The sequence below is a fragment of the Rhinolophus sinicus genome, linkage group LG09, assembly GCF_036562045.2.
Source record: "Rhinolophus sinicus isolate RSC01 linkage group LG09, ASM3656204v1, whole genome shotgun sequence".
Taxonomy (NCBI): domain Eukaryota; kingdom Metazoa; phylum Chordata; class Mammalia; order Chiroptera; family Rhinolophidae; genus Rhinolophus; species Rhinolophus sinicus.
In genome coordinates, this window is record NC_133758.1 from 21,918,727 (window position 1) to 21,940,580 (window position 21,854).

At 47.1% G+C, this 21,854-nt stretch overlaps 1 protein-coding gene across 4 annotated transcripts in view; it reads right to left on the reverse strand.

The window, feature by feature from the left end:
• Positions 1-1,668: 1,668 nt before the first annotated feature.
• The window catches only part of ARK2C (arkadia (RNF111) C-terminal like ring finger ubiquitin ligase 2C), a 101,904-nt gene continuing 81,718 nt past the window's right edge, over positions 1,669-21,854 (reverse strand). For 2 of the 4 annotated variants that reach the window (XM_019739699.2, XM_074340035.1), the window contains 5 exons: positions 16,398-16,527; positions 14,428-14,532; positions 13,999-14,094; positions 8,366-8,472; positions 1,669-7,833 (listed from right to left, as the gene is read on the reverse strand). In XM_019739699.2, the coding sequence (XP_019595258.1) occupies positions 7,716-7,833; positions 8,366-8,472; positions 13,999-14,094; positions 14,428-14,532; positions 16,398-16,527 (556 nt within the window). In that variant the 3' untranslated portion in view covers positions 1,669-7,715. Of the gene's footprint in view, positions 7,834-8,365; positions 8,473-13,998; positions 14,095-14,427; positions 14,533-16,397; positions 16,528-21,651; positions 21,763-21,854 lie in introns of all 4 variants that reach the window. The other 2 variants (XM_074340034.1, XM_019739698.2) reach the window with 2 other exon arrangements.

A 21,854-nucleotide genomic window follows, 5' to 3' on the forward strand; every position in this document is an offset into this window, starting at 1 on the left:
CCTGAATAGAACAAAATGGCGGAGGAAGGAGGAATTTGTTTCTTTCCTGCCTGCCTGCTTGAGCTGGACATTCGTCTTCTCCTGCCCTTTTAGTGAGACACCACTGTCTCACCTGGTCCCCAGGCCTTTGAACTCAAACCGAATTATACACCAACTTTCCTGAGGCTCCAGCTTGCAGACAACAGATCAGGGGGGCTTCTCAGCTTCCATAATCATGTGAGCTAATTCTCCCTCATGTAAATCTGTCGTCTATCTGTCTATCTATCATCTATTATCTATCTATCTTCTTTTTCCCTGGAGAGTCCTGATGAATACAGATAGACTCTGCTCCTTCTTAACCTCCTGGGGGTCTTCATGGTGACTGGGAGTCACGAGCCCACACAGAGCACGAGTCTGGATGTTTTCTGAAAAGTTCCTTTCCTCCTGGGCACTGCAATAGGGAGGTGGGGGAGGGGTGGAGGTTAGGAAGGCCACAGGCACATTTGCTCCGTGTGTGTGTGTGTGTGTGTGTGTGTGTGTGTGTGTGAGGGGGAAGGGGAGGGGCAAAATCCAAGGAAAGAAAACTTCCAAAAGTATCTCAGGCCTTTGCTTCTAGGACAAACTCCATTGTGTAGACAGTAATTAAATAGACAAGGATAACAGAGGGAGGTGGGACCTATGAGTAGAGACCTGTAGAAGGTAGGAACTGGAAGGAGCCTAGTCTACCATCCACATTTTTACAGTTGGCAAACGAGGGAAGGGCATTGTCTTTCCCACATCTACACGCTGGTTAGTGGTGAGGCCAGAATTAAAGAGCCCTGGTTCGTAGATCAAGAGACATAGATGGAAATACGTGGAAAGCTAGACAGAATTTGGGACCATCTCCCTTGAGCAAGAACTGGGGATTTAAACATTCATTAACCCAATGTAAACGATGGACTTCAGTCAATAATAATGTATTGCTATTGGCTCATCCATTTTAATAACGTACCCCACTGAGGCAAAATGTGAATAACAGACAAACTGGGTTCCAGTGGCCAGAGAATATATGGGAACTCTCTGTACTTTCTGCTCATTTTCCTGTAAACCGAAAACTGCCCTAAAAATGAAGTCTATGACTTTTTATTTAAAGTTCATTAATATAGGTTCTGCTTGTAGTTTATGACAAAAAGCCATCTTTCAGTTCACTGACATACACGCTGAGAACAGGTTCCAGACAACACCGACTGTCTGAGCCTGGGCTCTGACAAAGGAATACAAACTACACACCAACTGTCAAAAATCAAATTCCTTCTCTCCTACAGGGAAACGGAGGAGCCCTCCTGTGCAAAACAGAAGAGGTTACACTTGAAAATTGATCAAAAATGGGAACTTTTCCCTTTAAGACCCATAAACTAAAGTTTAGGGAGCAGGTTAATCAGATGGTTGGTTCACAGCACAGAACAGATTCTTTGAGAGATAAAGAAGTAAAAGAAAAGAATACATAAGAGAGAAGGAAGAGGAAGCAGAGGAAGAAGAGGAAGAGGGGAGGGGAGAGGAAGGAGAGGAAAGACAGGAGGGAGGAGGAGGAAAATGGGTAAGGAAGAGATACCTACTATTACCTCAGTTCCTGGACACAGAGATCTGTGAGAGGCTTTGTCTGGACATACCCTGGGTCTACATAGAAATAAGCACCCTGCACGAGTGAGGTGTAGTTAGCAATGCAGTTCATTTTTATTAGTTATAAATAAAGTACAAAAAATCCACCAAAAGTGAATCTAAGCATTTACACAATTCCTAATGTCTCTGCCTTTTCATTGATGCACTATTGCTTTAATATTCATAATAAATATTCTTCTAGCTTTCTGCTATAAAATAGTCTATGTAGCAAAATGTCGCACAGCACAACAGAACAGAACAGCAGGAGGATTACAAAAAAGGACAATCAAAACTGAGGATAATCCTTTCACTTACCAGGGGCAACCAAATTACCCCCTGGAGGGCCCAGTTCGGCTGGCTCCACAGCTGAGAAATGAGCCACAGCCAGGGCCAGGGGTGGGGTTAGGGGAGGGAAAGGCTGGAGTGGGAGGGGTCGGGGCATAGGCCAGCCAGGGAAAGGGCCCCTTCCCACTCTGACCCTGCAGAGCAGCATAAGGCATGTTCATCCAGGAGCCTTGCCAAGGGGGCAGTGTCTGCCAGGCCTGGCAGTGTGGTAGTCATACGCCCCGGTGGGAAAGCAAGAGAACAAGGCCCCAGAGCAGAGGCAGAAAGGGAAGCTGGGCAGGCAGCAGGCAGGAAGCCCAGGGAACGGGATGCATAGTCTGGCCAGAGCAAAGGTGGGACTTAGGGACCATGCATGGCCCAGCCACTCTTACAAGCCTGGCCAGGCAGTGTGGCGAATTGGGCCTCCACTTCCTCCCCCATCAGCACCATCCCAGGGGGCCTCATGTGGAGGCTGGACTTCTCCACCAGCAAAGGCAGTGATGTCAAGAGGCAAGAGGGAGTGATGGGCTGGAAAAGAAGGGAAGGAGGAAAGGAGGGAGGAGGCAGACATGCAGAGAGCACAGGAGTGGGTGATCCTCGCACTCCGGGCCAGGGTCCGAGTCCACGCAGAGTCTTCTCCTGGGGCCATGGACCTCCTCTCTCCTTTGGGCCCAAAGGCGTCTGGGCTCACTGCTGTGCCAGCCTTTGAGGCCACTGTTTCCCCAAACCCTCCCCTAGCACTCTTCCCACGGAGCAGTGACAGAGAGTAAAGGAAGAGAGACCATGAGTCTAAAATCTGTGTCCACATCTTGGGTTGCCAAAGGTGATGCCTTAAAAACAAAGGCTCTGGGAGATGAGAGGATGGGGTGCCAGTCCCAAACATCATAACTTGGGCTTATATTCTGCCTACCCCATCCCCATAGCTAACAAGACATGGATTTCCGCTCACTCTTCAAGTGACCACCAAACCTTGTGAGAAAGCAGGTCCCATGTCTGGGGATGTGTCCAGCTGGCCTGCCTCCCTCTCACCCACAGGATGCTGCAAAGGACAGGAAACCTCCAGAAGTCTCCTTTGAACCAATCTGCTGGCTAAATTCTCAGTCCACTCTCTTCCTCTCCTCTTTCCTTTCCCTAGATACCCTCCAGTTCACCTCCCTTTACCCCAGCCCAGAAAACTGAGACACAGGGAGGCCCAGTGACTTGCTCAAGGTTACAGGAAAGTTCACAATAAAGGTCGTCTGAAAAGCGGAGCCTCCTGACTCCCAGTCCAGGGCTTGTTCTAATAAATCAGGTTTTTTGGCTTTCAGATGCTCCTGCTGGTCATGTCCGAATGGAACATTCTGGAAGCAGAGAGATTTGGACCCCAGGTGGAGAGAGTGACCTCTACAGCCCCCGGACTACCTTCCTCAGAGAATGAAGGCAGGGTGGGCTGAGGTTGTGGGAAGGGTGACGGAAGAAGGAAAAAACAGGGTAATGATGGGGGTGGGGGTTGGAGGGCCAAGGGTAGCAAGTGAAAGGATTACCCCAGTCTGCTGACGAGTGCAAATTATATTTATATATGTGCTAAATACAGTCACTATATTGGAGTTTTTCACTAGATCACAGCATACAGAATCAAAGGTTTGCATTTCGTATGGAATGTATCCAAAGAGGCCAGCACCACAGTAGGACAGCTTGCAATCACACACCCTGATAATTTGGACGAAATAAAGTTCGCGGAATTTTATTTAAATTTTTTTTTTTGTATTCGTAGTTGTTTGTCATCGTACCAATGCATGCAAAGCATTCCACTCCCAGAAACAACGCCAAAATGAGGTAATAGGAGTAATAAAAAAAATTAGTATCCTTTCTAAATAAATAAATTATAATTAAAAATGCAAAACAACTATAAAAATAATTAAATAAGAACCCACGATATCTACAAGTTAGTCATAAATTATGATTGTTAAATATAAGGCATTTAAACTCACAAAACCCTGTAAACTAGCAACGTGCCATGTTTTTGTTTTTTGTGTTTTTTTTTTTCATTTTTGTTTTTCTATCAGCTGAAATCGCTCTAGCATTTGCTCTACGCGCGCAGGAGATGAAACACGAGGGGGAAACCTGACAGACGTTGCTACAGCCCCACTCGGGGAGTGTGTGTCCCGCCGGCAGGCGAGGGGCTTGGAGGATTTTTTCAGGGGAAAAAAGAAAATCTGGTGCTTTTTACTCACCATTGAAAAAACTGTGCTTGTTCATTAGGCGTAAAGAGTTAAGAATACTTGCACGGAGGCTGGGAACATTTGCAGAAGAGGAGCTCGAGTCCTGCCACAGGTGGTAGGCAAGGGCTACAGGGCCCCAGGGGGTCCGGGCAAGTGGGGGAGCTCTGTGCCCCCCCCTCTGCCCGCGCAGTCTGGGCTTGTGGCATTAGTTTCAGTGATTGGCGTCCTCAGTGGACCCACTGCGGCCCGGGCTGTGCTGTGGCTTGGAGGCCCAACTTGACCCTGGGGCAGCTCTGGCCCCAGAAGGCACTCATGCGTCTCAGTCAGGAAAGGGTCTGAGTCCCTTGAGTTGAGCAGAAGGAAAACAGGAGGTCTCCCCTCCTGGAGGTGGTAGGTGTGAGATGCTGAGGCCTGAGCCTGCCTCTTCTCTACTCTTCCCCGGCTCCCAGACAACAGGGGAGGGGGCCTCGAGGGAGCAGAAGCACAGACCCCTGTCCTCTCTTCTCACCCTGACAGCTGCCCGGCTAAGGTTGCTGGGAGGTGCCTTGGTCCACGTCACCTCCTGTGCCCACCTGTAGGGGAAGAGGGCCCCAGAGAGTGGAGGAAAAGGGAGGCTTTAGGATCTACCCCCAGCAGCTGACCTCTCCCCTCCAGGTGCATCCCACCTACCCCAGTCAGTGCCTAAAGTTCTCCTGGGGCACTGAGGAGCCTGCAGATAATTGAGGAGGGGACCGTGCCCCACTCTCAGGCTCTGAAACAGATGTTGGTGCCCACAGCAAGTCATTTCAACAGCTCAGTCAGCACACAACTCTAAGTACTTGAATGATGTGTTGATGTTAGAAGGATCAGAGAATGTGAATGTTGGAAGGAAATTTCGCAAGCATCCAATCCAACCTCTTTGTGTTACGGCTGAGGCCCAGAGAGAAGCAAGCAGCGTTCTAGGTCTGCCCACTTTGTCACAAAGAGCCAAGACTGGGACCCAGGAGGCCAGCTCTCATTCCATCTGTGCTTGTTCTACACAGACTCCCTCTACCTGCTAGCTTTTCAAACTGGCCTTGGAGAGAAGAACAAGAGACTAAGAGGGGACGGACCTCCCCTAGGCCACCCTGGCTACCTCTGGACGGAAGCAGGCTGGGGAGGATTCCCAACTCGCCAGGGCAACTATTATAATAACTAGCTTTCCCCCAAATCCTGACTCAGAAGTACTTTCCACGCTGGTGAGGTCTCCAGCCATTTATCCCTAAAGACATTGCTCACACACTGGAATCACTGAACGGAAGGGACAGTCATGCTCACCGCCGTCAACCCTGAATCAGGCTCCTCACCATTTCTGCACTGTTGTTTGTGTCTTAGCTCCTGGGCTGGACTGTATACTCCTTGAGACGGGGATATAGTCTTCTTTGCTATTGTCTCTCCCAGTGCCTGCACTGGCGGGCACCCATGAAGGGGGCACGCAGCGATCACTGCCTTCATCTGAGGGTTCCTCAAGGAACCCTCCCACAAGGAGCCACCTCCTTCATTCTCTGCCTGCAGGGGTCCAGAGCCGTCGTCCCTCCACCTGCAGCTCTGGTTGTGCGAAAAGCTTCTACCTCAAGCCAAAATCTGCCTCCCAGTCATTGTTACCCGTTGGTCCTGGTTTTATCCTTTGTAGCAGCAATGCAGACTCAGATTTCCTTAACTTTATGGAATTTCTTCATATATGTAGTAAGTATCCTATGCCCTGTAGTCTTCTCTTATTGTGATAAGGGCATTGAGACTGGGGCACAGGGAGGCTTTGAGGGCAGTGCAAACGAGGGAGAGGAGGAGGGGGTGGTAAAGGAGGAAGAGAGCAGAATTCCAGCTGAGCTGGTGTTTTCCTCCTCCAGATAAAGAAAGTTGGGCTGGGATTGGGGGATTTGGTGCAATTTGTTGGTTTTTCCCATCTCCATGCTTCTGTCCTCCCATCTCTCTGCTCGTTTGAGGTTCAGAAAAATTGTGGGGTGGTGCAGAAAGACACACTGTGCAGTGTCACCTGGAATTTCCAGGTCTGTTTCTCCTACCACCTCCATCCCGGAACACCAAGGAGGTTCCCAGGAGAGAGCGTGGATGTGTTGGGCAGGTAATATTGATCCTCATAACATCTGGGTGACATAGAGGAAATGGAAATGGGGATGCACTGGTGTTTCTCTCCACTCTAAGGAGAAGGAAACTGAGGCACAGAGAAAGAAAGGGACTTGCCCAAGGTTATCGAAGAGTCAGAGAAAGAGCCAGAGGCTAGGGGCACGCACCTCCCAAAGCCCGCCAACGTGGTCTCAGGGCCAGGGCCAAGTCTGAGGGACTCCAGCAGGGTCCGAGACATCCCAAAGGAAGCTCCGTGTCCTCCTCAAGGTCCACAGTGTTTGACCGTAGTCCTTGCATGCTAGCTGAGAGCACTTTGCCCAAGACCCAGTGTTCATCACCTATGCTAGCTTATCTTCATCCTCGGGTTCATTTTTTGCACAAGGAGGCAGTGGCCAAATTGCCTCGTTGTGACAGGGCATGAGCACAGCCAACAGGAAGAATCTGGCATGAGCAGGGACATCCTGATTCTGAGGAACCCAGGGCCAGCTTTCGTTGAAGGCTGGCCCCTCCCTGGTTCATTGTGGAGCCTGGGGGACAGCTGGAGCTAAGTAGATAGGCTCTGGAACTGGAGATCCCTCCTTAAAGACAGAATTCTTCTCCTACCTACTCAAACTCTACCTTCCCAACCCTGGCTCAGCCCCTCAGAAGCCCACCTAAGACTCCCATCTGCTCCTTTTCTAGTCCTCCCCTTTCCCACATGCCCCTCTTCTATGCTCCGTGCACTGTAAACATGAGAAAAACAAAAGCAAAGGAAAAAAACAAAACCAAAAACAAAACAAGAACCCCCCCTCCCGCCTCCCAACCTGGGTGAAAAAAAAAAATCCTTTATCATCATAAACAGGATTTGGCTTTTTTTTTTTTTTTTTTCACCGTTTTTTCCTTTTCTCTCCTAAAGACGGGAAGATTTGGGCTGTCGTTGGTTGGTTCAGTCAGGCACCAAAACAAGAAACTCAATGAGAAATATTTGGTGCGAATTCGGTAATAGCGACATGTCCACCACAAGATGACTAGAGCACCACACACAACATTTTTCTTAAGCTAACATGCTCCGGCTGCCATCCACAGAAATAGCTAGAGACCCCTACATGGTTTCTACGTGGTCGAGAGGTATATATACAATCCTTCAAAGGACAGGATTGAGGGGCCGGTCTGTCGGCTAGGACCTTCAGGATCACATCTAGATTCTCAGCAGCGTGGGCCCCCCCTTCCCACCCCTGCTCCGGGCACGGCCAGCTCCCTCCTTCCCGCGCAGCGAGGTGGATGGGGGCAGTCACCATTCTGGATGGAGGGGTCCTCCCCGCCACCCTTCCTTTCCCTCAGACACTGACACCACCAACTCCTCTTTCCACAAAATGTGCTTGCAGGCTTTTCCTCTACGTCAAATGGCTCAGAAGGCAAAGTTTGGCTGCAAGGGCTATGGCCGTGGGGGGACCTGGTGAAGGAAAATGGGGCATCCACTGGCTAATTCCTCCCTCAGCTGTCGGCTCCCAGTTGTGTCTCAATGTCCACCCGGCAGATGGGGCACTTCTTGCTCATGGCGAGCCATTGGTCCACACACAGTTGGTGAAAGAGATGCATACACGGTAGGCGCCTGAAAGAGAAGGGGAGCGTCAGAGGAACGGTTGAGGGGTAGGGGCCCAGGTCTGTTCCAGAAACTGAGGAGTAGTGGCTACTCAAGGGACCAGTAGACTCTCACCTGGGACCACTGGGGGATTGGCCAAAGAGGGTCTTGGGAGCCCTGCCATGGAGTGAGGTTGTGGCTGGGATGGGAAGTCATGACAAGAAGGAAAGCCCCAAAGCCCTCTTCTCCATGAAGCTCTTTCATTTTAGCCTCAAACAAAGCCATGACTTTGTCTAGGACCCATCCAGGCCAAATATCACACTGTTCTCTTAAACTTAGTACCTATGAGTCCACACCCATAGGCACCACATATCTAGAATGTTCCACACCCCACCTTCCCAGAACAACCACAAAGCACACTATGACATAGTTGGCAGGCACAAGCACACACACACACACACTCACACACACTTACACATGCACAAGCAAACCCCACCCCAGACACACTGTGCATGATTGACCCAAGAACGAAGAGAGAAGGAGTCCAAGGCAGACCTCCTACCTCACATCTTCTCCATCTTCCAGCATAGACAGACAAATTGTGCATTTCTCATCTGTATCTGACTCCTCTCCCTCTTCTTTCTTGCCCTTGCCATCTTGGGGTCTTCGCTATGAGAAGCAGAGGAGCATTTGTTACCTGGAGTAGACTCACCTGGTGGTCACTGTCTTTCATCCACAGCCTCCCCCACTCCCTTGCAGCCTCTTCCCCACCTCCTTCCCCCTGTAAGCCAGTCTCTTTTTAAGCTCCTAAGTAATACCCAGGCTTCCCATGATCTTCCCAGATCCTTTTCCCTGCCCCCTCCCCAGCCCTCTCTTCCTTGCTGAGGGTACAGAAGGTTAAAGCCCAGTGAAGAAGAGGCCAAATGGACTTTAATTTTGTTGTTCTAAGCAATTCATGTCCCAGGCATAAACTTTATACTGTCCTAGGACCATAGAGTTTGGAAAAGAATTGTGTGCCGATGTATCAATCCTTTGCCAAATGATGGCTGTGCATAAACAGCTTCCTCCTTTCTGTTCCCCTCATGCTGTCCACTCTTCCTTCCACCCTTTCCAGCCTAGATCCCTGCCTCCAGTTTCTCCCTCCACTTTTAGGTCCAGCATTCATCCATGCATCCATTCATCCCTTTCCTTCCTTCCTTTCTTCCTCCCTCCTTCCCTCCCTCCCTCCCTTTCCTCCTTTTCTCGCTCCCTTCCTTCCACTCACTAATGTCTGTTTGTTTATTCATTCATTACTAGATGAAGGCAAAATTCTTCAATCTGACATTAACATCTACGATTTGTACCACACTGCTATTTTATATTGTTGGATTTCTCTTCCTGTCCAGAAAGTTCCTTAAAATAGGCACTAGTTCCAACATAAGATCAGTCATTATGCAGACCTTCTTTTTATGCTTATTGACTTTAATTGTCCTGTTTTAAATTCTATGCTAATTGTTTGAAAATAGTTAACCACTGTGCAGAAAGTTCCAAGTGCTTAGATGGCATGGACTATGGACCCCTCTCCTTTAGGTATCACCCCACACTTGGCCAAGTATCCTTAATAAATATTCTGGGGAGGAAGGAATGTAATCAGTGAATGAAATCAGCCCATCTTTTGTGTTTCCATCTCTATACTCTGCAGTGAAACACCCATGTGAAGAAAACCAGCCCTTCTGTCCCCTCTCCAGGAATAAGCAGACTTAAAGATCATTTTGCCAAGAGAAAAATCTGGAGAGTCACAAGATGAAGACCACCCTGACCTTGGGGTCAGGCCTAGATGCCAGGTCTTTTCACTCTGGTCCTTGGTCCTAAGCTCTGGAGTTCCTTAGTCTGATTTGTCGGTAACCTCACTGGAACATACAAGAATATCCATACCTTCTGCTCTTAGCCAACCTGTGTCCTACACCCCACTGTAAACCACTCCAGCCTACTGCAATAAATTTCTCCCTAATCCAGAATCCAGAAAAATTAGAATGACATTCATAGTCCCACATAATTGTCATGGCTTTTCAGTATGAATGGAACCATGATGATCTGCCTGCCTAAGAGCCCAGCTGTGTTTCCTGAAGGAGGGGCCTGTTTTTCATTGGCCCTGTGAGAAAAGGGATGTTTGATAAAAGACACAATTAAGAATCAACTACTTGCCTATTTTGTATTGTTTACTTCCCCACAATTATTCATGATTTCCTTTTTATAGTTAATAATTTAAACTTAATAGTCTTACTTTGTTTTACTATATCTAATCTGTATTTCTTGGAACTATTCTCTTTTCCAATCTTACCCTATTTCCTCTTTGGTATTTTTAATCTTTTAGGTCTTGTAGTTTTTGTCTTCTCTTTTCATTTATGTAACTGTTATTTTAACTTTAACCTTTTTCAGCATTTAACATGTTTTTATCCCTGTTGCCCACACCTTCTCAATTTCATTAACATTTACTTGGATGTTATTGATTTTAATTTTATGTCGTTTTTATGTCTTTTATGTCTTTTCCTAGTTCTTATTCTTTTCATATTTTTCTATTTGATTATATTTTTGCATACTTTTAATTTTTATATCATTACTATTTTGAAATATCCTTTTTGTTTTATATTATTTTACTCTCAGTTTAAATTTTTTAAGTTTTTTTTTTTTCCACATTTTATTTGGGTCCTAAACTTTCTCATCTTTAATTATTCCTATTCCTTTTTAATAACATTTTTATTCCCCTAATTCTCCCTTTATTCTCATTAGTTTTTTTAAATTAGTTTCAGGTGTACAAATAATATTATAGACATTTACACACCTCACAAAGTGATAACCCTCCACCCTCAATCTATTACCCCTCTGACATCATATATAGCTGTTACAATTCCATTGACTGTTCCCTACGCTGTACTCCATATCCTGTAACCATATATATAATTATAGTTGACATTCATTATTGTTCAGCTTCAGCTTCAGGTGTACAGTGCAGTGATCAGGAATCTACACCATCCCTGAGGTGGTCTCCCTAATGAGACACGTGTCCATCAGATACCCTACGAAATCTTTACAACATTTTGAGTTATGCTCCCCAAACTGTCTTTCGTATCCCCGTGGCAATCTTGTGGTTACCAATTTGTGCTTTCTAATCCCTTCACCTTCTCCCTCATCCCCATCCCACCCCCATCTAGCAACCCTCAGTTATTCTCTATATTTCTGAGATTGTTTCTGAGTAGTTTGTTCATTTATTTTATTCTTCAGATTCCACACATACGTGATATCATATGGTGTTTGTCTTTCTCCATCTGACTTATTTCACTTAACACAATGTTCTCTAGGTCCATCCATATCGTTGCAAATGGTAAGATTTCATTCTTTATGGCCAAGTAATACTCCATTGTATAAATGTACCACAGTTTCTTAATCCAGTCATCTACGAATGGGCATTTTGGTTTTTTCCACGTCTTGGCTGTTGTGAATAGCACTGCAATAAACATAGGGGTGCATACATTTTTTCTAATTAGCGTTTTAGATTTCTCTAGATAGATACCCAGGAGTAGAATTGCTGGGCCATAAGGTAGTTCCATTTCCAGGTTTTTGAGGAACCTCCATACTGATTTCCATAGAGGCTGCACCAGTCTGCAATCCCACCAGCAATGCACGAGGGATCCCTTTTCTCCACATCCTCACCAGCACTTGTTGTTTGTTGATTTACTGATGATAGCTATTTTGACCGGAGTGAGGTGGTATCTCATTGTGGTTTTTATTTTCATTTCTCTAATGATTAGTGAAGTTGAACATTTTCTCATATGTCTGTTGGCCATCTGTATGTCTTCTTTAAAGAAATGTATCTTCATGTCCTCTGCCCAGTTTTTAATTAGGTTGTTTGTTTTTTGGGGGTTGAGTTGAATGAGTGTTTCATAAATTTTGGATATTAACCCCTTATCAGATGTATCAATATTCTCATTAGTTTTTAACTCAACTCTTCCTCTCACTGATTGAGTCCACTTCCCCTTTTCATCCTTTGTATTTGTTCTTGTCCTTATTTCCTCACAACCTGTTGCAATGATGGCAGGTGGAGTGTGTGGCCCTTGCAGGAGTGAGCACCCCTTGGTCAGGGAAGGAGCAGCTGCTCCCAGGTACCTGAACAAGCCTCATTCCCTTCCATGTTCTTCTCCAATAACTTGAAGCTCTCCAGAGAATGGTCATTTTTCCCATGCAGGTTCTTAACTACTGAAATATTGTCATTTCCTCTATTAGTACACTATCCATATCTGACACATAGTAGAAACTCAAATGTTGGTTGAGATCACTTAAGGATAAATCCAGGGCCTCACTGAGGAGGTGCATTGACCAAGATTCATGGTCTTTAATCCTCAGAGCACCCCAGATGGTAGCTACTAATATATCATTCCCATTTGACATTCAAAAGGGCAGCGAAGGGGGCAGAAAAGCCAAGTAGGTTGCCCAGAGTTACACAGCTATAAGTGGTAGCTATACACTGAATGTCTGTGTCCCCCCACCCAAATTCATAGGTTGAGGCCCCAACCCCCAATGTCATGGTATTAGGAGATGGAGCCCTTGATAGGTGATTGGGTTTCGATCAGGTCACTAAAGTGAAGCCCCATGATGGGATTAGGGCCCTTATAAGAAGAGAAAAAGACTCCAGAGCTTCCTTTCTCTACCATGTGAGGACAAAGCAAGAAGGCAGCCGTCTGCAAGCTAGGAAGAGAGCCCTCACCAAGAACCAAGTCTACTGGTACCTTGATCTTGGACTTAAATGTCTGTTGTTTAAGCCACCCAGTCAATGGCATTTTCTTACAACTACTTAAACTGACTAAGACAAGAGTAAAACTGAAATTCAAAACTGGCCCTGTCTGATTCCAATACCTAGTGCTCACGATACTGTATCCTAGGGCTTCATGAGGAGGTGAAGATGGGCTTTGGCTTGATCACAACGCTCTAAGTTTCTCAGTGCTTGTCAAGCTTTTAATTCTTAAATTTCTAAAAATTATTTGTTTTCATAGCAGACTTTATTTTTTAGAGCAGTTTTGGTTTATATAAAAATAGAGCAGAAAATATAGTGCATTCCCATTTCCCTCTCCCCCTCAACACACACATTTTGCCCTATTATTAACATCATGCAGTTAGTGTGGCACATTTGTTACCACTGATGAACCGACAGCAATACACCGTTATAAGCGAAAGTCTGTTAGTTTACATTAGGGCTTACTCTTAGTGTTGAACAGTCCTATGGGTTTTGACAAATGCGTATTGTCATGTGTCCACCATTACAGAATCATACAAAATAGTTTCACTGCCCTAAAAAAATCCCCTGTGATTCACCTATTCATTCTTCTGTCCCTCCCTGAAGCCCCTGCTTACAATGGATCTTTTTACTGTCTCTAGTTTTGCCTTTTCCAGAATGTTATATAGTTGGAGTCCTTCATATGCAGCCTTTTCAGGATGGCTTCTTCCACTTAATAATATGCATTTTAGGTTCCTTTGTGTTTTTTTATGGCTTAATAGCTCATTTCTTTTTATCATGGAATAATATTTCATTACATGGAGTTACCACAGTTTGTTTATCCATTCACTTATTGAAAGACATCTTGGTTGTTTTCACTTTTTTAATTTAATTTTTTAAAAAATTGTATCTCGGATTCCTGGCAATAACCCTGGAGAGTCTACCCCTATAGGCAAAGCCTGTGAATCTGTGGCTTTAAAAGCTCCCCAGGTGATTCTCAGCTTCCAGTGAGAATTGGAAGCTTCCAGTGAGAATTGGAAGCTCTAAAGCCTTAGTTGCCCATTTGTCCACATGTAAGACTGGACTTAGAATTCTTTTCTAAAGACAAGTCTTAGCCTTCAGTGCAAGTGCTCCCTTTGCCCACCACACTCAGATACAAATATTCATTTCCCTGTACACCGCCTTAGTATACCCATTAACAAGTCCACATGTACACACATACCCAACCTCCTCTTTACTGATAGGAGGCCCATCTCACATCCTGGTCACACCTGGTAGAGGCAAGGGACAAGATCCGGGGAAAGTACCACTGCTTCAGAGAATCTGTCTAGAGCAAAGGCTTCTAAATTTTGGACTGTGCTCCTCTGTGGACAACCAGGTCAAGGTCAACTATACAATCCATACCTCCCACCTGCTAACTATGCAGGTTGGCCTGCTGGCCAACTCACCTTCTTATACTTGTGGGGGAAGGTGAACCTCTCAATGGTATTCTGTACAGCTCCCCGAGTCACATTTCCCAGCCTGTCCTCGAGCTGCAGCAGCTCCTGCAAAGAGAAAAATGGATATGTGCGCGCTGTGCATGCAAAGGCACACACATACACATGATAAGGAAGAGGGGCTCTGAAAAATGTTAGCGGGAAGAACTCACATAACCATTGGGAAGAACTTGTCTGATGCTGAAAGATCTCAATGTCTCTACTCGTTCTCTCTTTTTTTCTCTCTCTCAAGAGGTTCCCCTTCCCACCCCTGCCCCACCACTAGCAGGGGGGATAAAGAGGCGACACAATGAATGATAATGATGAATGATAATGGCTTCTCCACCAAGCCCGCTGGAGTCAGGCTGGCAGGAGGATTCCCAGACAGAGGGGTGGGTGTACCTCGTAGCTCTCCCTCACCGCAGAGGTGTGTCTGCTGGGGTTCAGTCCTTGGAGAGCAAGGAAGTGAAGCTGAGGGTAAGGGTAGTTTCGGATTTCATGGACGACCTGTTGGGGAGAAAATGCTTCAGATAAGATTCCAGGCTCCATGAGCCCAGCATTTGACTCCTCTTCCCGTAACCTCCAATCCGCACACCCTGAGAGTCTGTGGGCAAAAGTGCCATCTTTCCTGCTCCTCGGTACCCCTCTCTTCCTCAAGAACCAAGCTTTGTTAGACCAGTCCCGAAAAGAATAGCAAAATCAATAAAGTAATGCCTAACCTGATGGGACATTTATTTCATGACAGGCACTGCTCTAAATCCTTCAAATGACTAACAAATTTAATATTCTCATCTGATCTATAATGTGAGTGCAATTACTATGCCCATTTTACTAACAGGGTAAATGAGACACAAACAGATTAAGTGGCCCAAGTTATGCAATTGAGTGGCAGGACCATGATTTCAAATCCAGGCAATTGAGGGGCAGAGTCTATTCTCTTCCCCTTGACTCTAAATTTTGAGCCCTCTCTTGCCTCACCCCAACCAGAGTGAGAGAGGGCTCAAAATTTAAGGGGGCACTAAAAGATTCAGTAATCAAGATAAAGAATATTTTAATGCAATATACTTTTTAAGTCAAAATTAATGCAAAAAATCCATAATGAACAAAATATCAAATTATTAAATAAAGACAGAATTTGACCCTCTACTTGCATGGTGCTGCCTCACATTGACCCAGGTATGAGTCAGAGGGGCAGGTGTCCAGCCTAGCTCCTCATCTTACTCACCGCATGACCCTGGTCCATTACTTAACTTCTCTGTGCCTCAGTTTACCAATTTGTAAACTAGGGATACTATCCTTTTGTGTGGGGGGTTGTTGAGAGGCTTAAATGAGATACTCCATATAAAATGCTTAGAACCGTGCCTGGTATGCAGTAGGGGCTCAATAAATGTTAGCTTTGATTCTTAGGAGATGGTGTCTCCATAGATGGTGAACCACAGAACCTCAGAGCTGACAGGACGTCTGACACTACCTGCCCAAGCCTCTCATTTTACAACTAGGGAGACTGAGGCGTTGTGTAGGAAGAACTTGTCTGATGCTGAAAAGCAGAGGCAGAGGGTAGAAGGCTGGAATTATGCTTTAGGGCAGCAACATGAAGAAGCTGTCTGGGAATAAGATTTTCAATCAATCTTTCGCTGCTTTAATGGAATATCGCCACCTTCCTTCCATGAAGCTGGTGAAGCTCCACACTTGAAGGCGCCCAAACACACCCTGATCCTTCTGCGGTCTGGGCACCGGCAGTGATGAGAAGGCCAGCCCCTTGCAGAAAGCAGACGGGATCAGCAGGCCAGGCCCATTTGGGGCCTCTTTCGTTCCTCACTCCAGTCCTGTGAGATGGGCCAGGCAGAGATCTTCATCCCATTTCACAGATATATGCCCAGCAAAGGGCTGACCCTAAGACATTAACTAAATGAGGTCATACAGGGTGCAGACACCTCTTAACCCTGAGTCTTTTCCCCACAGTCCACAGCCTGCCATGCCCACCCCTTTCCACCCTCACAGTCCTCTCAGCAGCACTGGCTTCTAGTCCAGCAGTTTTCTTTTCTTTTCCCTCAAGCCAGAGTGGGAAGAGGAGCTGGGAGGGGAGGGGAGCTGTGGGCCTGCCAGGGAGCAGGACACAGGGAGGGAGGCGGGACTTGGGGAGGAGGGGGAGGACATGGGGGGCAGGACACGGGGAGGGCTTGGGGAGGAGGGGAGGAGACGGGGGAGGGGTAGGACATGAGGGAGGCAGGCCACGGTGGGGGCAGGACACGGGGGGGGGGGGAGGTTAGGACATGGGGGGCAGGACACAGAGCAGGACACAGAGGAGCCTCAGGCCCCAGCTCACCATGGCCCCCAACAAGAGTCAGTTGCCAGCAGAGCCCCTCACTCACCATCTGTGTAGAGGAGGAGTTTCTGGGAAAGTGGTGCATTCGAGGCGTTGCTAGGTAATGCTGATAGTGCTGAGGGATGGGCCGCACCTGGAACTGAGCAGGACTCAAGCCGGCGTCCACACTGAGATCCCTGCAGGGACACGGCCACAGTGAGCCACAGGCAGTGGGACTCAGCCAGGGGGTCACAGAAGCGACCTCAGATAGCCAGCCGCTGCTGTAGCATCAGTCACAAACTGCCAGAACTGCAGCGACTGGACCTCACCAGGTCCATCCCTTCTCTTTATAGAGATAGAAACAAGACCCTGGGAAAGAAAGGGCTCTGCATGGTCTGAAGGGGCTAGAACAGTCAAAGCTCCATACGACTTCTTGAAATTAGTGCACCAAAGCACCCGCCCAAGACACAGCCCGTCCCCAAGAGGAATGCTAAAAGAACCCAAATTGAGCTGGTCAGGGATTCAGAGCAAAGACAACGTCAGGAGAAAGCAGAGGGTGCAGCAGAGACCATGCTTCTAGCACTTAGAGAAAACAATAGAAGAGGGACCTCAACAGTAGTGAGGCAGGAAAAGCTGTTCTGAATCGCAGCCCCCACCCCACTCCTCAAGTATAGGACAATTCGTTTCACTTAAAAACTGGTCAACTAATGCAAGTGAAAAGGTACCAGAGCTTCTTGGAAAATGGCTACTTTCAGGCCTGGGGCAGAAAATGTGCAAATTGAGACTGAAACATCTTGTAATAACTGAAAGCGAGGCAGTTATTAAACACTACCAAAGTCATGTCAAAAGGATTCGGGAACCCTCCTGAAGAGGTTCCCACTGGCCAGTTTGGACAATTTGCGCGTCAATGAGTATAATTGCAACAGATTCAAACATCACATAGGTATAAATCCATGAGAGTGAAATGATGCTAAAGAAAATTGGTCCCTTTGAAGGATGCTAGGGAACCAACTCCTCATTTTGAAAACTAGTAAATAAAGTGGGAGGGGAGGCGGGGGGGGGGGGGCAGGAACAAGCATCTATCTTGCCTTTCCTTTATTAACTGTACTTCAGGGTAACAAGTAGCTGATGAACAGAAATTTCTCTTTGTAAAAGTTTTCTTGCTAATAAATGAAGAAGGAATGATTAAATTATTTGTCACCTTTTCGTATCCCCTAAAGAAATAAAGGAGCTAGGCACAGATCATCCATTGCTACTCACATCACAAAAGGAGAGGCAACCAGCTTCCTGCTGGAAAAACCAACACCACCGCTAAAGTATTTCTGCCAAAAAATAAGAGTTGAAGCTGAATCTGCTCAAGCCTTGGTCTAAGTGCCAATGTATAGGGAGGTAGGAAACTGAGGGACATTGTGATACCACCAGGGTGTGACCAGCAAAATCTAGATAAGCGGAAACTACAGAAAAAACAGCCCGATTTCTTCAACAAAAACACTGAAAAAAAAAAAAGATATGAGGTGTGATAAAGATGAACTGAGACTTGAAGGAAAGTGATCCGGCTGGGAGGTCTGTGGGCGGAGCTGGGCTCCTTGAACTCTATGGTCCTAATCTCCTTTTCATAAAACTCAAGGTTCTGACTTCCTGTCTCCCTGCCGTGTACATATCCGCCATCTTGGCACATGGTCAGAATGTGCACGTGGCTCGTGGGGTCTGCACATTCTCCTGCTGCTGCAGTACTTTTTCCTTTTCCCGAATAAATCCTTTTGGTGACGGACTACCTAGTCAGTGTTATTGTTTAGTTAACAGGGGCATTAAAGAAATTTCTGCTTCCAGCTGTGATGTATATATAAAATATAATGTACAGATGCCTATATTTTCTATATCTATTAGCCCAGATCCCTGGAATAACTCCTGATGTCCTTTGGGAATCTGTCCTTTAGGAAATGAGCTAAACTCTTGAAGTAAACGTAAAAATTCACTAGTCCTGCCGCTTGTTCCCACAGGTCCAACTGAGGCCTGAAGAAGGGCAATACCTTGGTCCTTGGCTCGCCAGTTAGGTCCACCAGGGTTTCTGACCCTTGCCTGGGCTCATGCCATGATCTGCCTCAGGGAAAGGAGTTCACGGGGCAGCCTCATGTGGCAGAAACTCTGACTCTTAGCATTTACCCAGCAGTTTCAGGGAGCCCAGCAGATTCAAGGCAGCAAAGAGACGCTCAGGGAATTCTACCAAAAGCAAATCCCAAGGAACTTGGACTAGAGTTATTCCAATTCCAAGAATGCTGACTAGAGAAGCAAAAGGAGAAGAACGGGCTGCCTGGGTTGGGCCTGCACAGGGTCTGCGATGCACCTCTTATCCTGTCATCAGAAAATTCCTTCCTAAACCCAGGATCTGTGAACAGGGGATGATGCGTGGACCCTAAAGAAGCCTGAGTCAGGACTTGCCTGAGGAGACTATTTCCTACACCTGTACGGAGACATCAGCCCCTGGAGACGCAGTATCTGCCTCCTTTCTGCTGTTGCCACCAGCCGGTGAGAACCAGGCTGAGATGCACTGGTGCCAGCGCCTAGTCCACCCTTCAAAGCAACTAAGTACTGAAAGGGGTCACAGAAATCCCCCAAAGGTCTAAAGCCACAGGGTTACCCAGAACAGTGTCCTGGAGCTTTCTCGTGGACATTGTCTCAATGAGCAACTTTTATCAGTTGTGTCTAAACATCAAACTGAACTTTATTTGCCACTATCAATGGCCTGGAAACATGGAATAATAGTCTGGTTGCTACGCTGACTCTCCCACTCTTCACAGGGAGCTTGCCCCAAAAGTGCCTCACCAACTTGCAGGTGAGTCCCGACCAGGCTTTGCTAAAATAGAGCTGCCTGCAGGCGAAGGACAATAGAAAGTTCTCGTCCTCCACCCACCCTCCCCCACAAGTCCGAGGTGCCTGGAGGCCTCCACCAAGGCAGGAAGAGAGCTGGGTGGTAGCGTAATGTGCAGTCTGCCCTGGGGGGCAGAACTGGAACTGCAAATCTGGAATTGAGTCAGAGACGGAGGAGGATGAGGATGGAGACACTGGAGTAGTAGCTCAAGGTCAGGGTCAAGTTATTGGGCCTGGGCCAGAAAGAAAACATCCCAGCTGGAAGCAGCTGCTTGGGTAGAATTAAAATATCCTAAAGTAAGGGGGAAAGGTCAGGACAGCTTCAGGCATGGGGCTGGACAATAGCAGCTGGGGTTTCCCAATTCCTGGAATGACCTAGGGCAGACGTCAATGGTTTCTGATGATTCTCTAAAAGGAAAAGGAGGTGGGAGGATTGAAGATACACTGTCCCCACTTCCTTCCTCCCAGGGCTCCTGGCAGCAGGTCAGAGTACCCCCCTATAATGCATTTCCTGTTATCTAATTTCCAGACTCCACATCTCCTGGCAGAAGAGGCCTCCCTAGAAAAGAGGGGCTGGATGCCATTGGCATGACCACAATTACAAAAAGCCCCTCATCACCAGGAAGCTGGTCCTTGTTGGAGCAGAGCTAATTATAAGGGAGAAGAAAGTGTCACCTCCTCCTCTGGAAAGGGCATCCTACTTAGGAAGTGGGGACAGGACAGGCAGAAAGGGCCCAGGGGGTGAGCCCAGGAGGGACTCACGGGAGGTCCTCCCAGCTTCTCCTGATGGGGCAGAAACCAGACTCTGGGGCCTCAGTCTTTATGTTTCTTGGAACAAGCAGGAGTCAGGAACACAATGATTGAAATGAGTGAGAAGGCCGGGGAAATCAGACTAAATAAAGAAAGCAGCAAAGGCTAAACACCTGCGCTGCTCCTCCAGATACCTCTCCAGAAAAACTCTCACCTGTGTCACCTGTCCAGTCCCACTTGCCACATTGGACCCCGTGTGTTTGTTCAGGTCGCTCAACCAAACGCAAGGGCCCTGAGTGCTCCATGTAGCTGGATTGAATTAAACTGAATTGACTTGACACTGAGGGACAGAATTCAATCTAAACTGCAATTAAATTTTCCTGATTTGAATCTGCTAATTAGAAAAAGTCTGGGCTGAAGTCAGCTGCTGTGCAATCTATCTTTTAAGGGAGTGTTGGATTTAACAGCGTGTACCTGAGAACCAGCAGGGGTTGGGGACAAGGGAACATATTAAAATAACTATTTCCTGCACCTGTAAGTATCTTTAGCATTCAATCAACAGAACTATCCTTTTGAATCATTCCTAGGCGTCTAGTCCTAGGTTGCTTCCAAAGCAACCTTTGACTAAGCCCGTTTGCCTGACTAAATGGCTGAGACATGACACAATTGCACGTCTATTCTTTTTAAAAGTCCATCCCTTTTCATTGAGGTTTTTTTTTTTTGGTTTTTATTTCTACATTCTTCTTCAAAAATAAAAGCAAAAAAATTTGTTTTTAACCTCAAAGTTGCAAGAATAGCACAAAGAATTCCTGAATAGTATTTACCCAGATTCCCCAAATGTTAATGGCTTTACTATTTTAGTGCATTTCTATTCCCCCCACCATACCTCTCTCTCACGTACATACATACGTGCATACATACATATACATATACTTCTCCATTAATTTTTCTCCTGAACTATTTAAAAATAAGTCACAGGTATGATGCCATTTACCTCTGACTACTTCAGTGAACTGCACGTCTTTTCAAGTGTTTGGGGGTTCGGATCCAACCCGAGTTTAGATCACCTCTCTCCTGAGCTAGAATCAGAGTCTGGGGACCAAGGATCCAAAACCAAGCAACACTGTGTCCCAGGGCAGCCAAGTCCTCTGTCCCAAGTGCAGGACACTGTGGGAAGATTTCACAGGGGCATCGTGCCTACAACACACCACAACGCCCTCATCCTGTCTCCCAGCTTCTCTCCCCAGTCTTTGCCTCCAACCTGTCTGGCTCTGTCTCCATGAGCCTATGTTTTGCCTTGCTGGCTTGACTTGGCTCTTCTCTGTGGGTCCTTTGAGGCTCACCTTCTCCAGGAAGCCTTCCCTGACTACCCTAGCTCCTGAAACTCTTCTTTTTGCCCTTTCCCCAGGGAGCACCACTGGTTCCCAGCCTCCATTGAATTTGGAAATGTTTTGTAACTCTGTCCCCACCTCCCCTACAGGAGCATGAGCACTGAGCCCCAGGCTGGACTAATTGCTGAGCTAATTGCTGGAACCAAGGCCAGCGGGGGACAAACTGACACTGAGTGTGACCAGGTCCAGGGGCAAAGGCTGGGGCTTGAGGACCAGGCCTCCTGCACTATTTAAGTGAAGGCTACAGGAACTTCATGGATCAGGCAAGACCCTCTCCCCTTCTCCTCCTCCCCAGGGACCCCAAAGACTCACCAGTCAGTGCCCTCAGCCAAATACCTGGGCTGAGGCGTCTGGAGTTGGTGGCCGAAGTCAAAGCTGGGGTGGAGGCGGTGGGGGTGGACAGACACGCGCTCCTGACTCCGCCTGCACCAGAAGGGAAGGAGGGCCCATGGAGTCAGGGCTGCCCAGGGCCAGCCCAGCCCCCAGGAGATCTGAGGAGGCCCAGCCAACCTGAG